General features: G+C 39.3%; 1 protein-coding gene across 1 annotated transcript; it reads left to right on the top strand.

The window, feature by feature from the left end:
- The first annotated feature begins 7,232 nt into the window (after window positions 1-7,232).
- Window positions 7,233-15,621, top strand: LOC309450930 (protein FAM240B-like). The gene is made up of 3 exons (XM_082074174.1): window positions 7,233-7,307; window positions 14,038-14,195; window positions 15,529-15,621. The coding sequence occupies exons 2-3, from the start codon at window positions 14,056-14,058 to the stop codon at window positions 15,605-15,607; spliced, it is 219 nt and encodes a 72-aa protein (XP_081930300.1). The 5' UTR covers window positions 7,233-7,307; window positions 14,038-14,055; the 3' UTR covers window positions 15,608-15,621.
- The last annotated feature ends 1,578 nt before the right edge of the window (window positions 15,622-17,199 follow it).

Raw genomic sequence — 17,199 nt, 5'->3', positions numbered from 1 at the left:
GGAGGAGACCGAGGGGTGACCTCATTAATGTTTATGAATATGTAAAGGGTGAGTGTCACGAGGATGGAGCCAGGCTCTTCTCGGTGACAACCAATGATAAGACAAGGGGCAAGGGGTACGAACGGGAACACAGGAGGTTCCACTTAAATATGAGAAGAAACTTCTTCACAGTGGGGCGATGGAACACTGGAACAGGCTGCCCAGGGGTGTTGTGGAGTCTCCTTCTCTGGAGAAATTTAAAACCCACCTGGACGCCTTCCTGTGTAACCTCGTCTAGGTGTTCCTGCTCCAGTGGGGAAATAGGACTAGATGATCTTTCAAGGTCCCTTCCAATCCCTAACATTCTGTGATTCTTTGAAGTTCTTCTCTTCAGGGCTGTTCTCAATCCCTTCATCCCCAGCCTGTGTGGATACCTGGGATTGCCCTGACCCAGGTGCAGGACCCTGCATTTGGCCTTGTTGAACCTCATGAGTTTCACATGGGCCCATTTCTCAAGTTTGTCCAGGTCCCTCTGGATGGCATTCTGTCCCTCAGGTGTGTCAACTGCACCACTCAGCTTGGTGTCATCCACAAACTTGCCAAGGGTGCACTCAATCCCACTGTCACTGAAGAAGATTTTAAATGGTACTGGTCCCAATATGGTCCTGAAGGACATCACTCATCACTGATCTCCTTCTGGACATTTTGCCATTGACCACTACCCTCTGAATGTGGCCACCTAGCCAATTCCTTGGCCACCAAACAGTCCATCCATCAACTCCATATCTCTCCAATTTAGAGAGAAGGATGTTTTGGGGGACCATGTCAAAGGTTTTACAGAAGTCCAGATAGACAACATCCGCAGTCCTTCCTTTGTCCACTAATGTAGTTACTCGATCGCAGAAGTCCACTAGGTTGTTCAGGCAGGACCTGCCCTTCATGAAGCCAGCTTGCTGTCCCGATTCATCTGTCTGTCCTTCATCTGCCTTAGCAGAGCTTTTAGGAAGATCCATTCCCTCATCTTCCCAGGAACAGACATGAGGCTGACAAGTCAGGAATGGGATGCATCCAGATTTGTAGCAAGAGTAATGAACAGCAGACTGGTCTCTTCTGGGAAAGGTATTCTTGGCCCACCTTCTGGTAGCTTTCCCCAACGTTTGAACTGTGTGCTTCGTCCATCAAGACGTAATCTCTACTATGCAGATAGTGAGGCTCTCAGATGAAGTGTAGCATCACAAAAGGGAAACAAACACAGGCCAGGAGTAGGGCATTTAGTGACCACTACCCATGTCTCTCCACTAACACTTCTGTGTACACAATGAATGGGAAGGGACATAAGATGATAGCCCAGGGAGCAGAGCTCAGATGAGTGTTTTAAGAATGCCACTACATGCTGACTTGGTTATGAATAATTTTCTGAGCCTATTCAGTCTTGGATTCAATTTTTTGCAAAGAGAGATCTTAAATGCTCACTCAGCTAAGAATGTTCTATGGATAGTTCAACTCCAGAGCAACTTTAGCGTAGGTCAAATTCACATTGAAGAACTTTTGCCTTCAAGTTAAAGACATTGGTTAATACATTTTGTGAATATTCTTTTGGTACTTGCTAGGGATAGATTGGCTCTTTACATGAATTGGGTTGGTATTTTTGACAAATTGAACTTTTTAAAATTTCATCAGCAATACAAGTGTACACAATAGGAAAAGAAAGAATTTATTCTACCCCTGTTCAGAAAAAAATTCTCAGCCAATGCAACATATAATTTCATTTTTTTATTCCATTTGAAATTTTTGTGGTCCTCTTTCAACAACTAGGGACAAATGTTTCAACTCTTGGTACATAGTATTAGTCATTTAAATCCATACTTAGGAAGCAGTCTAATTGGCCATAGCACTCACACTGTTTATTGTCTATACTAATTTGCATTAGCTACATGCACTAAAACAAAGCAAAAGGCTCAGAAAAACATTTATATTTGCTTTCATCCTTCCTTCAAGTTTGCCCATTTCACAGCTGACAGATCTGTGTCTCCACACTATTTACATAGTAGGTTTTGCAAATAAAGGAGTGAAGCTTTTGCAGTGCTCAGGATGCTGATGTCTGCTACTGCGTAGTTGCCTGGGCCACTCCCTGCTCTCTTGTAAATACATGATCTTAATCTAGCATGACTTAAATTTTACTTAACACATACCTGGTACCTTTGTAATCTTGCTAGCAATCTTCGCTCACTGACGATTGTTTTAGTCAGAGGCTTTTATAATGGCAGCTTCTAAGAGTTAATGGTCAGTTTGGGTCTCAGTGTTTACACGAAACATGTTGGTGCCAGCTTTTCACATCCAACGTCGCTTTTCACATCCAACATCACTTTTCATTACTGGATTGAGTGCAAGAGTTAAAATCAGATTTCTTTCCATAAAACACACATAAGAGGCAGAATGGGCCCTCAGATCTCACATTCATGTTCTCCTACGTCTCAAGCCAACCAGCATAAAGTCTGGGCTATCTTTCTAAGGCTAACTGGTACAGCCTTAACAGGAGACAAGAAGAAATAAAGTTTGCTTCTCAATCGAGTTAACTGGCCACAGTAAAGCACTGTAAGGAAGCACAGAAGTGCCCTGAGATGTAATGCAGCCACAGCCCTTCCCTCTCATACATTGGTAGGAGGAAAATGAGTACATGTAAGTATGTCTGTTCTTGGTATTAAGTCAAGTTTTAGTTGAGTTAAAACTGGGGTTCAGCTGGTGTATAGCAAAGGTACAGCTAAACCGTTTCTGAGGTATTTACATAGGGATTCCAGCCACAGATTTATTCATGACCATGAATTTTGCTTTTAAAAGCAAATATGGATGTATTGGGGCCTTAATCACCCTTTTTTTTACCTTACATTCTTCCCAAGTACAATTGTGCAAACTCATCCAAAGAAGTTCTTGGGGAAGACTTGAGCTTCCATAAAGAAAACAGGAAAGTAGTATTTGCCTCTGTCACAGGTACACTTAAGTTCTGGTATATATTAAAAGAAGATAAAGAGCCATGCAATTAATAAGCTGCCTTAACTTTCTACTGTCACCAAAGTATCTGATATCATCCCATGGAAATTAATACCAACAGCAAAGCCTCTGTGAACCTTCATTAGTTTTCTAGCAGCAAGTCTGAATTCTCCAACAGGTCTAGCTCATCCCATTTAACCCTATCTAACTGAAGCATCTAAAATTTGACTATACATAAGGTGTAATGCTATAAAAGACACAGAAGACTGCATTACTACTGAGATACTATTCTCTCACCATGGTTTTTATGGGGGTAGTACAGCCCCGACCCCAGCTCAAACAGCATGTGGACAGGAGCATGCTCTGCCTTGCCTGTTTTTAGAGGAGGATCAAAAACCTCTTTCCTGCACTCATTAAATTGATGCCTGAGGGTGTCTAGACCAATTGAGTTCCCCACTTCAGTGGCATAGTAAGATGGAAAAACATCAAGGCCAAATTTGCAGGCAAATTCAACACATCATCATAGAAGCCTTCCTGGACAGGTCCTTATAGAAGTTCATTTGATGTGGACTTTAAGGTAGTTTCAAATACATGGAAATGCTGAGAGAGAGCAGGTGACACCAGCAGCCTTTTCCTTCCTTTGTAGCGGAATTCCCCCCTGCAGTGCAAGGAGCCAGGCTAATTACACTTCCATGGGAAAGCATCTGTGTATCTAGCAGCTCTAGTGGCTAAATTTCAGCCTGATGCACTTTAAAATGCTTGAAAACTTTACATTCCTGAAAAAAGAGAATCACAAAAAAGCTGAAGGCAGGCAACTAACAAGAGAATTACCAAGAGGTAGTAGTGGATCTTACGTATCTAATTTTTCTGGCCTATGTCACAAAGGCAATATCATGATTGCAATAAAGACTAAACAACCTCTATAAATGTTTCAAATGTCACGTAAGTGGTGTCAATAAGAAGTTTTGTTCAGCTAATAAAACATGTCAGCTCTTCAATCTGCTGCTTTACTGACCTTGAGATTGTCCTGTAAGAGGTATTATAAAGAAAACAATTGTGTGTCATGGGCATGGATGATGTGATAGATGCACCATCCAGAATGCACTCAGAGGAAAATCCAATGTAGATAAAAGGTATTCTTGTGTCTTAAGTGGAATTCCAGTTCCTTCCTAGTTCTGACTTTTTTCTGTTATTTAAACAAGTCCTTGCTGCTTTCTCATTGCTCAATCCAAGGCTCAGCCTAGCAGAGGAAAAATGGTTTTCCAAACCTCAGTGAAATTAATTGACCTATTCAGTTGTCCAGTGATGACAATTTTCCCCATATATTTTAATCCAACACTCAGTATCATATCCAGCAAGCAGGACTAGGAACTTCTAAACATCCTAGTTTTTTCCAAATGCACTTTCAGAGGTGCCAGTGCAGCACAGCAGGGTTCAAAGAAATACATGTACAGCAGGTAAATGGGGAAACACTGGCCCTCTGCACAGGCGTACAGCATCAGCTGCGGGACAGTCCATCGGAAAACCTCCTGCCTGCTGTCTCATTCTGGAGTCCTAAATCCATTTAAGGACCTGGTGTGATGGTTTTGAAAGGGAGATTTTTGAAACCTTGCTCTGTAAATATTTACAGAAGCAACAAAACCAACAACCAACTTTCATGGGAAGATAAATGCCTAAACTGATCAGACTCTTTCCTAACTTTTGAGTCACCTGCTTCAGCTTGGAATTTGTGAAGCTTTGAGAGGGCTGCTAAAACTGCTATGACCTGTGCGGCTTCTAGACCAGTGAGAACAGGGTCCAGTAGTGACATAAATCCCTCCTCACAGTTTTCTGACTGCCATTGCATCAATCAATAATGAGAAGGATGTGAATATCAGAGGCATGGTGAATACAGAAGAAATCCATCCCAACAACATTGTACAATATCTATTTTAAAAACTTACCTCTCTGAATTTTATTTTCTCCAGCATGAAAGAGAAAAGAGGCATGAGATGTTTACTTAATATAGCAAGTTCTTGTAGATTCTGTATAACGTCTTCTCCTTTCGCCTCTTCCTCTTTAGCATCAAGTCTAAGAGCATGCAGAGAGTAAAGGGACCAGACTGACAAAATATGGACAAAACGTACCAAGATTACTTCTGTGAAACTAAGAGCGGATTGCTACTTTTATTTCCAACTCTCCCACACAAGAACAACAGCATGCAGTCAGAACACCGAGGAAAAATTTGATTGCTGCAGATAAGTAACACTGCAGACCCTCCAAAGGTTTGCACTTTGTCAGTCATTTTACAGGTTCTTCTGTGGTCCCTGCTAATGACATTAAGCAGGTATTCACAAGAACTCTTACAAACTAGAGATGAGTGCTGTCATACAAGCGGGTTATGGTAAACAGCTCTGAGATTTGCTTGTGGAGTAAAGAGACAATGAGATGTACAAACAGCTTAAATATTTTTTACTACTTAAAAGCTCACTTGACAATTGCCCTGCTTTTGAGAGTGAATCATGTCTTTCCAGTCACCTGTCACATGACTGTTTCTTCAAACATGTGAAACCCACAGGGCATTACTTCTGTCCAGGACTTATGGATGCTGGATATCCATTTATCTTGCATAAGAGGCTACTATGAATACACAGATTAATTGTTCATTGCAAATACAGTTAGCATGTATAATGTGAGATGTATCTAATATACTGCAGATGATCAGATTATGTGCAATATCTATCACATTTTGGCTGTGCTTCACACAGGGCATCTAATCTGCATGAATGCAGAAATGTCAGTACGTCTACAGCATGTCAGGCAGGAAATACATATTCGGGTCTGACAGCACCTGGACATTAAAGTCTCCCCCTGAAATCAGATGTTTGCAAATATTTAGGGGAGGTATTGCCTTCCCTAAAAGCCATTAAACTCTCTGATTTATTGTAAATTTAGCTAGATGTGTTTAGGGAGAAGTTACTCAAGCTCTGAGTCAGATGGCAAGGAGGTAGTTATGCTGCTCTGCAGCACTGTGGTGGTTAGCACCACTGCTGTATCAAGCCTGGACACCAACTTGTCTCTGTAATACTGTATTATTTTAATATTCACAGAACAGAATGTATTTTCTTGTGATTTCCAAAGCCAGTTTGATATCATTTTCCAAAACCAGATGAACGTGACCTGTGACATGCTTTCTTTTTTTACAATGTCATGCGTGCATCTAGGATCAAAAGCTCTGAGACCACATTATCTTTTTTATTAACACATGTGTAGAGGGAAGAGTTGATTTCTGTGGTTTCATATGATATGAGATGGGACAACACATTAAAGAAAGTTAATATGTTAATGTTTTTAAGGAGTTAAACAAACCGACTAGTATTTGGAAAGAGTAGATTTTTTCCTTTACAGAGAAAGGCTGCAGCTGCTAGGTTTTGCTCAGGGTTTTCTGCTGTAAAATTGACTGCAGGAAAAAAAAAAAAAAAAAGAACTACAAAAAGCATCTATCTAATGGTTGCTCCTTTTGCTACTTGAGGTCTGAAAAATTACAACAAAGGAAGGTTAAAATAATCAGCAACGGTATAAATACTACTTAACCCAGCAGTCACATATGGTATATTAGCAATGTAAATGGATTTAATGAAAACTGAGATCAGCTCATACATCTGTCATCAACCAAATCTACAAAATATTTTCCTCAGAAAATGAAATGTAATGATATAAGTGCTCATCTGTAATAGAGTTATAACAACTCCAAATGGTAAAACAAGTGCTGGTTTAATGCATTTTGTCAGCTAATGTTAACCAAACAGACAACTCCTATGACGATTGCCTTGAAGAGAACAGATTGTGTGATAGGTCATAATCAAGCACACATCCTTAAATTAACAGCTCCAAAGTACTGCATACTTCTGTAAGTCACCCTGTAATGCAAAACCAAGCGTGATTTGTCACACCATTTCAGCCTCCATTACAGCTAAGACAGCAGTGTGGAATTTTTCAAGCTTCACAGGAGAAATATTAAAATGGATAATACTAGCACGCATTTTAGAGAAAATTCTCAGCAGTTGCCAAGTCATGCTCTCTGAGGTATCTGCCAGTGTGGGAGGGCCTGTGTTTCATGGTCATCTCAGGCAGGGGGCTGCAAAGTTCATTAAATGATCTTATCTCATTGCTGGTTCTGTTCAAAATAGCCTTGATATGATGAAGGATTTATGTTACCCCCCACTTCAAATAAAAAGTACCGAGGGATGCATTTCATTACTGCCCTGTGACACTGGAGAAGCCAGGGCTGCAGTGCTAATATTCCTCATTTGTTTGTGTCACACACAGGATTTATTTGCAGGAAGAGTCCAACTCCAAAGGTAAGTAAATATTTGGTTTTTGTAGAGAGTTTTTCATAATAATGTCAGCAAGAAATGCATGTGCTCTCTGACTTTAATTCTCACAAAGCTATGTTCTAGGAAAGATGAGAATGTGAAGAAAATGTCAGGGAAGAGTGCCCAGTTTAGCAGCATTCTAAGGAAGCTGAGTAGCACTGATACAGAAAAAACATTTACGGGCAATTTCCATGCCACAACCCTGGATAAAACACCAGAAGATGCAGCTGTATATTCTCAGCTGATGGGCTAAATGGTAGCCAAGGTTACACACACACTTCTCTCACAAAGGTTTTTTAACAGGTATCTGCTGCCGAGAGGCTTTTTAATTTAATGGAAGACACCTTCACATTAATCAGAATCAGTTTCTCTTGCATGTTTTGTCAGAACCGGGCAATCTGCTGAAGAACATGAGCCCTGGGCAGGATCTGTCTTCTTTGGTCCTAGACCATGGAGTCCTCCTGTACTGAAAAGTCAAACAACAAAACAAGTTCAAGATCCTTGACAAATAAATATTAATTTATGCTATATACTTGATCTTATGAATTCAGCAGTTCAAAGGATCAGCCTTCAAATGTTTCTGGAAGTGGGGAAGATCTAGTGATCAGAAATAATATTTGAGCATGCAAGGAAACTACAGCCACATTAAATGTGCCTTAGATGTTGAAAATTAAAAGCCAATAAAAGTTGGACAAATCTATGGAAAGCTCAGGAAAGGCATTTGGACACTCTGTCTTGCACAATGCTTATGAATGCCTGTTCATTTGATGCTCTCCTCTGTGTGACTGCCACCACAGTCCTGTCTGTGTGTACTGGCAGGAGGATGTGTAGGCAACCACCACAGAGAGCCAGGTGCTGGGAATGCGAGAAGCTGGGGAGCAGAGAGGCGCTGAAAAGGTGCTCCCAGGGAAAGTTTCACAAGATTGCCAGGAGCAGCCAGGGAGAAATGCAGCTCCAGCAGGAACTGGAGAGAGATTTTTCAGAATGAACAACAGAGCTGGGGATCTGAGCCAGAAAGATGTTTGAAAGTGGAGGTGTGAGTCAGCCAGGTTAGGCTGAAGGGCTGGTATGGGAGGTGAAGAGGGCAGAAGGAGACACTCAGCAGACATGAAGTCAGAGAAGGGAAAGTCAGAGGGACCTCTCGTGGAAGCCCTTGGTTGTCGGCTGAAGCATATCGGAGAGTCAGTGAGAATCGCAGAGTGGAAGAGTGCAAGTAGCCAAACAAATAAATAGGCACAGAAGCAGAGCAATTTAGTAACAACTAAACAGATGTTGTTATTAACAACTGAATGGATGACCTGGAGAGAAATGAAACTGTTGATTCCTCAAGTGTTGTTCTCAAAAAGTTTTAAGAATTTTACAGAAAAGCAAGGCAGAAAATCAGTCTGCTCCAGTTCGGTAATTCATTCAGGTATCTCATATCCAGGGAGGAATGAAAGCAGATAAAGATAACTGAGGCTTAACGGATGAGGAGGACAGAAGAAAACATTTACAGTCCATGGTATTCAAAAGCATTTATACTGCTACTGTAGCAGTATGATGCAAAATCCACAGAGCTGTCACGAACCTTGCCATAATATGTTTCTTTGTCATAAAGATATCCTATGAGAAAAGGTCCAAATTTTGTAACAGTTCAAAGCATTGCAAGAATAGCTATTCTCCAAATCAGAAAACGGACTCAGACACAACCACTTGTCACAGAAAAGCAGTAATGAACTGTGGGAATTAGGAACAAGAATGATTGAACAGAGACTGCTGCATAGTGCCTGAGTGCCAACATTTTAGCTTGCATGTTAAAATTCCTTAATTTGCATGTGAGAAATTATTTGCTAGATACACACCTGTAACTCTTGCACACAGGTAACTCCTACTAATATTGCTCGGTCACATGTCAGTATTGTTGTCATTTTTGCACACAGAAAATTCCCATTGCATGGAAAAGTTCATTTAATTGGAGTTTATACCCAGACAACAACCACCTGATAGAGCACATATCCCAGTAAAAGTATGTATTTCAAATTCCGCCAAACCAGGAAATGCTGTTGGCAGAACAGGTCATTTGTCTAGAATTTCCCTATTTCACTGCCAACTCCAGACAAACTGTTTACAAAAGAAAAGCATAAATTGATAGTCTGTAATGCTGAAATGCAAATGGAGAGTACAGTACACATGCAAAACCCCACATCTTTGCTGATGAGATACACTAATGAATTTTTGAAAGAGAGCAGCACAGTATTAGGGACCTGCATGCACCAGAAGACCACACCAGCCTTTCTCCATCTCCAGGCTGGTGTTGCAGGTCAAGTCTAAGAGGTACAGCTCTATAACTGGGCACCAGTGAGGCAGAGAAACCTCTCCCCACATTGCCCATGAGTGGCACCAAGGCTCAGGCCATTCATGAAAAAGGCTGCATTGTGCAACCTGACACACAAACAGAAGGGTGTAGACAATTAAATAAAAGTGCTTTCTTCTGCCCTCAAAGATTTTTACCCAGGGTCTGAAGACCTAAGTTAGACTTGAAACTGGTATGCCTCCCCAGGCAGGATCTCAAAGCAAACCTCAGCCAGCCCTTTGAGATGTTAATTGCTGGCAGCTGCAGGATCAGAAGGTAAATGATGTATCCAAGATCCAAGAAAAAAGAGAGAAATCATAGGTGCAATTACTAGTCCACTTTTCTAAAATCTAAGCACGTTTTTTATTGGTTTAAAGTAAAACATCAGCATTAACATATATAGCCTACTCTCCTATACATCGTACAGTTTTTTATTAATCCAGTGCATTTATATAATAAGCACAGTCACCAAGCAAGATCCATTAAAAGGTACGTGAAAAAAAATTTATATTATTTCTAGGAAGACACATAACAGTCTGAAAACTCTGACTGTTTGTGTTATGCAAGAAGCACAAGAAGGGGAAAAATGTTTTTCCTGACTCATGAAGATGTTTTGCAAATTTTAAAAACTGTCTAAAATAATAATTTTTATTTGACTACAGGAAAAAACAAAACAAAACAAAACAAAACACACTTTTCTTTACATACCATTTCCTAGCTACGAAACTTGCAGCTTCCACTTCTCTCCATGAAATGCTGTGTTTCTTGTGGTGGTGATGGTTTGTAATAGAACCAGTGAACTCCAGTCTCAAAGTATTGATTTTTTTTTTTTACTTACAGAAAAGTCAAGATATCACACTGAATTGATCATACATTCATCTTCTGTCCTACCAACATGATTCTTGAGCTCCAGATAACAGTGTTAGTGTTACAGCTTCCTACCCTTGTAAGATCTCCTTAAGCAAATTAAGACTAAATAATATCAACCTGCTCTAAAATTATTAAACTTAAAAAGAAACCACCATGTGTCTTGTGTAGGACAAAGACTTCCTAGAGTTTATCCAGCTATTCCTTTCATTTGAGAGCAGCTACATTTGTTCACCAGCTTGCAACCAGGGCTCTATCAAAGATGATTACCAGAAAGAGGCTCTCTTTATTGTCCTCTAGAAGGCTTGTCACTAGAGGCTTAAATAAAGCTTCATTTAGTCATAGCTCTTTCAAGGTAGTTTCAGTCAAACCTAACTGCAAGATCTATAAAAGTGCTCTTACAACAGCTTTTTATGCTTTAACAGTATATTTCTGCCCACCTGTTGTACAGATAGATAGAGATTATTTGTTTGGGCTGCTTTGGGGGCTGCTTCCATGAAATCTTTTCCATTCTTCACTTTCCCTATTAAATGGGGTCCCTTTTGCTAACTGCTTTGAATGAGGTTTCAAGGCATAAAAATAAACGGTACCCAGATTATAACTACTGGTGCAAAGCCACAATACAGGCTTAAGTCCTGTAACATTCCTCTGAAATAAACTGAAGTAGGAGGGGAAAAGATTTTCCGTCACTGAGAAGTTTCAGCAGAGAAATCTTATCTTAGGGCAAATGAAATACTGATAGACTAGGTTTGATATCCCTGATTGCCCTCTCTACCCTGAAGGTTTATGGCAACAGTTTTGAAATGGATGGTAGGACAGAGGTGAACTCAAACATCTGTGCACAGGATCCATAAAGGTAAAGGAAACCAGGTGGGTTATTTTAGCAGTTATTGTGCAGTTCTGAAATCACCACATGAATGGGCTCTAATAGAAGTTTTGAAAATAAAGGTAGTTTAGGGCACGATGGTTCTGCAGTTCAGAGAAACAAGTGCTGGCCCATTGACATACTAGGGTTTATCAGGGATGTATGAGAATCAGTAAAATAATGATGCAGAAATTCTAAGTTTAGTTGCTTTGATACATATTTGAGTGTTCTCCAGTACTAGGGGGAAAGACAATAAAGAGGAATATTTAGGGCTGAGCAAGACAAAATTCATCACCAACATATTCGTATATTAACACAAACTAAAAGGTTAGGAAAGAAGGGCAGGCTTGGACAATGTTCTTAAATGTGCTTGGGCAAGCACACACAAAGAAAACTTCATGGATAATAGACAGAGAAAAGCACTAATTCCCTACCACCAGGAAAAAAAAAAAAAAAAAAAAAAAAAGTCACCCAAACCTGTAATGTGCCGTACTATACACATTTTGTAGTCTGAACAGGATTCTAACTTTCTTCTAAATACTGCCAGCAGCAGATGTAAGGTGCATAACAATGAGACCTAATTCTGAACTTCCCTTTTACTGGGTTTAAAACTTTTTCCTTGTGAGTTTTGCTGTGGAGAGGGGTGTTGGAGAGACATGTCTGTAAACTACATTGAAGACAGCACCAAGAATATATCCAAACAAACCAGAAGGCAGAGTACTTAAAACCAGTGAAGAATATGTGTATTCTGAAAGCATATGCTTGGTCTCAGTTATACCTCGTGACAATGAGTTCCACAATTTTGCCTTATTCAGGAGAGATATTCACCCTCATATATACAGAAAAGACACATCCACAGTATATTAAACAGGAATTCATAATCATTTAGAAGGATTAAATTATTATGCTTTGGGATCACTTTTGATTAAAGAAACCAGGGGACATTATTTCCTGGCAGTTTATTTTGGAGCCTCAGGGATATCTGGTAAATTTGCCTGCTACTCTTCAGAAGTATTGTTATTCTCAGAGATTAACTCCTGGAGCGGAAAGTCCATTAGTCTGACCCAGATAGCTGTTATCGTATCTTTTTCATATATTTCTCTATTACTCTCATGCACAAAAAGTTTAAAAAGGTAGGAACTGATACCTGGAAAGAGAGATTTGGGTTGGCATTAATATATATGTGGACATTTATAGAATATATATATGTTATGAAAATATTCGTATTAAGAGAACATTTGACCTGGAATTGGTTATCCCCTAGCACAGCTTGAGGTGTTCAGCTGTACTTACAATTCACAATACAGACTGATGCCAAAATTATAAATCCAACTGTAATTTTCTCAGAACCTGAAAAAATGAGGAAATTTCTTCTGCAGAAGTCAGGCTCAAATAATATGCTTCTATCATTCAGAGGCCATGACTTGACCAATGGAGGTTTTACAGGGAACCACAACGGAGTCACAGGGAAATCCCAGCAAGAAAGGGACCTCCTCAAAAAGGCTCATAGCATCTTTATGATGTGTTTCACAGTTTTTCACAAAACAGCTAAATTTGCAAATGAAATTATGTAAAGATTACGCGTTCCCAGTTTTGCTTTTCTTACAATGGCTGGCAGGGGAACGGCAGCAGTTTCTTCAAGCTTTTCCAAGGTAGCCTTGAAGATCTTGTTTACTAGCTCTCTATGGCTCTGATTAAAATAAATTACAAGTAATTACCATAAAGTCAAATAACGCATGAGAGAGCCCTAAATACTTATTAAAAAAAATAAATGTTCTGGAAAATATTATAATGGCATGCTTATGCAAAACCACATAGCAATTTGGAAGGTAGCATGGATATACTCATTCGATATTTAATGAAGTTTTGAAAATAATTATATGATTTTCTGGCCATAATGTGGTATACAGGGGCTTGACTGTTAGCCCATGAAGAGTCATCCTGAGACAGATATTCTTTTCTTATGGTAAGATTCACTCTGAAATTTATTTTTAAGATGACATTAAATGAAGGGGGAAGTATAGAACAGAGAGAGAGATTAAATATATTCAATGAATTTGCTCTGTTTTGAAAATCGCAGAAGAGGGAGAACTATTTAATAAGTAAAGTGGCTTTTGCAAGTCCACATTTATAAAATTATTTACATACTTTCGTACATGTAAATTTTCTCTATTGCCAAATAAAGCTAAGGTGTTATAATGATTAACAGCAGATCATCAGAGCTCTTTTTTTCCATTGTTTTATTCTTAATCTACAATAGTCACTTTATAATTTTACATATATGAAAACAGTGAGGAAAAATCCCACTAGATCTGGCAATTTTTATATTTCCATGAATGAGTATAGTAAAAGTTATCTTAATCATTAAGCTAGAGAAGGCAACAGAACTGTCCTGCATTGTGAGCTTAAAGGTCACAGGCAGATGAAGGTGAGAGGTATTTGAGGTGAACAAGTAAAAATTCAAATCATTGCAGACAGCATAACGTCAAGTGTCAGAGCTAGGAATGAAAAGCTTAAATAGTGAGTCATGTCCACTGTTATGCTGATCCTACAAAAAAACAGACTGTCCTATGAGAATCCACGTCAGCAAGAGTGTGCTCTAGCCATGAAAACAGATGAAGAACCAAAAACTTGTCTTATGGTTGTTTCAGATTTCTCCTGTAGAGAAAATGAATAGCCAGTATATACGTCATGAAGTTCGGGGATGCGAAACTAGTGACCTGAGAGACTTCTGGGAAAAGACTATTGAAGAACAAACTCGGTATCTGCAAATTGAAAAAGAACGTCAGCGAAGAAGTGCTCTGACAAAGTAGGTAGTTTGTATCTGGAAAGGTTATTGGAGTTAGTGTTGTGATTATTTTCTAAAGAAAAGTGGTATCTGTATTCGATTCATGCAATGAAAGCTGAAAGTATTCTTGTTAGATTTTTATAAAATAATAAACCTTCCTACATTGGTATGCTAATATTAACAGGTCTAAGCTATGGCTGCACAGGATAATTCACTCTTGTTCTGTAAACGGGCCTAAAGTGTGTAACTTTCTGAAGTTATCAGGACAACATCTAGCAGTGAAGTCATGTCTTGAACATCAAGGCTTATGTTCACAGAAGAGCTAGCACAGATGTGTACCTGGCTCACCTTATTTCGCTGTGGACTTGTTTTCACAAGAACGTAGTGTGAATTCATTAAGATGGCTTAATTTGCACAAGGTAAACCCATAAGAAAGCAGACAGTCCAAGTGTACTGACCAAGGTAATCATCATCCATAGACACAATTACCTAAGTCAGTTATATTTACCTCAATCAGTTACATATACCTTAATCAGCCGCAATGAGAAATGTCTGTCTGTGGCAACATCAGTACAGTTCTAGTTCACATGAAGTCTCCATAAGTTGAAGAAGCATGCAAAGATGGCTATTTTGGCTTAAGATCATTCAATAAGAAAGAACTTTTTCCAAAATCTCCCTCTTAACTCTCTTTGGATCAATGCTTGAAAAAAAAATAAGAACCAGGATGGCCTTGCATTAATAAACCTGGGTGAATGAACTCTGGAGTTAGTCTCTAGCATGCTTTATCCATTTGTACTTAACCTAATTTCAACATCTCAACTCCTCAGCTGTGAAATTTCCATCTTTTCTGTTTGAGGCAGTTTTTCTGTGGTACCTGGATACCACCAAAAAGAAAACAAAGTGCCACCTATCACCTAAACCTGTCTGCTATGGTTCTGACAGAAGCTTCAACATGCACAGTGAGTCCAAGCCAAATAGTGCTCAGGAGCCTCTATGCACTATATTTTTTAATGCATTTCTAAGGAGAGAGACTGGGGAATTGTTGGGTGATGCTACCCAGCAGGTGGCAGCAGGCAATCTCCAGTGGAGATGACAAGCCACTCCAGCACACAGAGGCACTTGAGAGAGAGCACACTGGGGATGAATATGAACCACAAAGCTCAGGTAAGCCTTCATCAGCATTTGAGGGCTAGTCCTGAAGTACCATCCAGCAAAGCACTTTAAAGAGGCAGGACAGTTTGCATGAGAACTGGGAAAAAGGCATCAAAGGATAGCACTGGTGGGAAACATGAAGAGTATAGATCTGTTCCCTGCAAAAATATGGGGACAAGCTGATCCATGTTTCTGTCCTTAGGCTCAGAAATGAATGGATGGAGAGGCTGGAAAAACGGATAAAGATGTTGAGGACCCAACCTGAAGACCCATCTAGCTGAAGATTCCACATTCATTACATGTATCGGGGAAAAAGAAAATTGTTTTGTAGGAAAGCATGATGGTGTGATGCAAAAGCTTTAGTCAATTTTTCTTTGTGGCTTAAATGAGCTATAATTAATTAGCTGTCATTGCTAGAACTTTCATATGTGAAATGCCTGGTTTTGCTTTTAAGATTATGCATCCACCCCTTCAATCCACAGATTGAAGCACTCTGTAGTCTTCAAGACTAATAAATCATGGTTCACTGAGCAGTAGATGCCTGGAAAGCAAGTTTAGTTATACAATTAGTGCTCAGCAAAAGTACTTCCTTGACATTTTAGGTTTCTATATAGACTGATTGTAATCTAATGAAGGTATTTCGTTTCAGAATTGTTTAATGAATAGTTGAGTTTGGTTAGTTCTTTTTTTGACACAGTAGAGTGCAACTCAGACCAAAGAAGAGGGGATATGCACAAACAATGCCACCTCATCCCAGATCACTAGTGGAGCCAAACGTGGTGTGAGTTACAAATCCCAGCTTCCGTATTAGAAGTCTGGGAAGCTATTAGTATGTATCATGAGAAACAGGCTTTGTGAGAAAACAGCAAGAGTTATTTAATTAGTTAACCCACATTAGCTAACTTAAGATGCTGTATCAGCAAAGGCAAAACAAATTCAAGTTTTGAGGCTGCTTTTTGTACTCGACCTGGCTTGTCAAGAGCTGGACTGATATCTTTGTTTCACAGAGCAGCGTGATGCATTTTCACAGCTGTCTGTCTTCATGACTGATGAGCACAATTTCTCCTCTAACACTATTTCCCTCTAAGACCCAGTATATATTCAATCAGTACCTTCAGAAACATGGCAGGTTTCCTCTCCCCCATTCACCATTAGTCAAAAATGTTTCTAGTTCCCTTCCTAGTGCTTCATTAGTAAGTATGGCATTTCCTTCTACAGTATCAAAGCATTTGAAAAGGCTGGTGTAATAAAATTGCTTCCTTCCTAGGGTGACTGCTTTGTTGCCACCAGAATGCTTTGGGTAATGTACTGCAAAATGGCTTATTTTGAACATGCTAAAAATCTCTTCCTTCAATTGCTTAACCTTTTAGTCTCTTTTTATAAGACGATTTCACCACTTCTCTGCCAATCCATATTGTTTCTGAGTAAAGGAGTTTTGAATTGCCAGTGAGGTGAGAAGAGAGTAGCAGAAGGGTTTTTAAATACTTAAAACATCTGTTCTTCTCAAAGCAAAACAAAAATTTGAAATACTCTTTTTTCTTTCTTTATCTATCACCTTTTAAATTCACTTTTATGTATCCCAAGGTCAAATCAAATCTATTATGGGAATTTAAGTATGTAAATAATGTTTGGGAAACCTGAGAAATCCATGAAGGCATGAAAAAAAGATGACCTTGGAACTCAGAAGTCAAGATACCAGCAGGTATGTCACTGGACTTGTGAGCAGAGTTTCCCTATCAGGTGAAAAAAAAGCTGCTGAACTCATGTTCTTCAGTTTAGTTCTGTTCTTAAGCATTTTTTAAAGTGACATCAACTGGGAATATGCTGGATAACAGTATAAATACAATATAGCTGTGCTTTAATAAACAGTCAC

This window comes from Streptopelia decaocto (genome assembly GCF_964273445.1).
Source record: "Streptopelia decaocto genome assembly, chromosome: Z".
Lineage (NCBI taxonomy): Eukaryota > Metazoa > Chordata > Aves > Columbiformes > Columbidae > Streptopelia > Streptopelia decaocto.
Note: the sequence above shows the minus strand (reverse complement) of the source record. Positions and strands in the feature narration are given on the sequence as shown.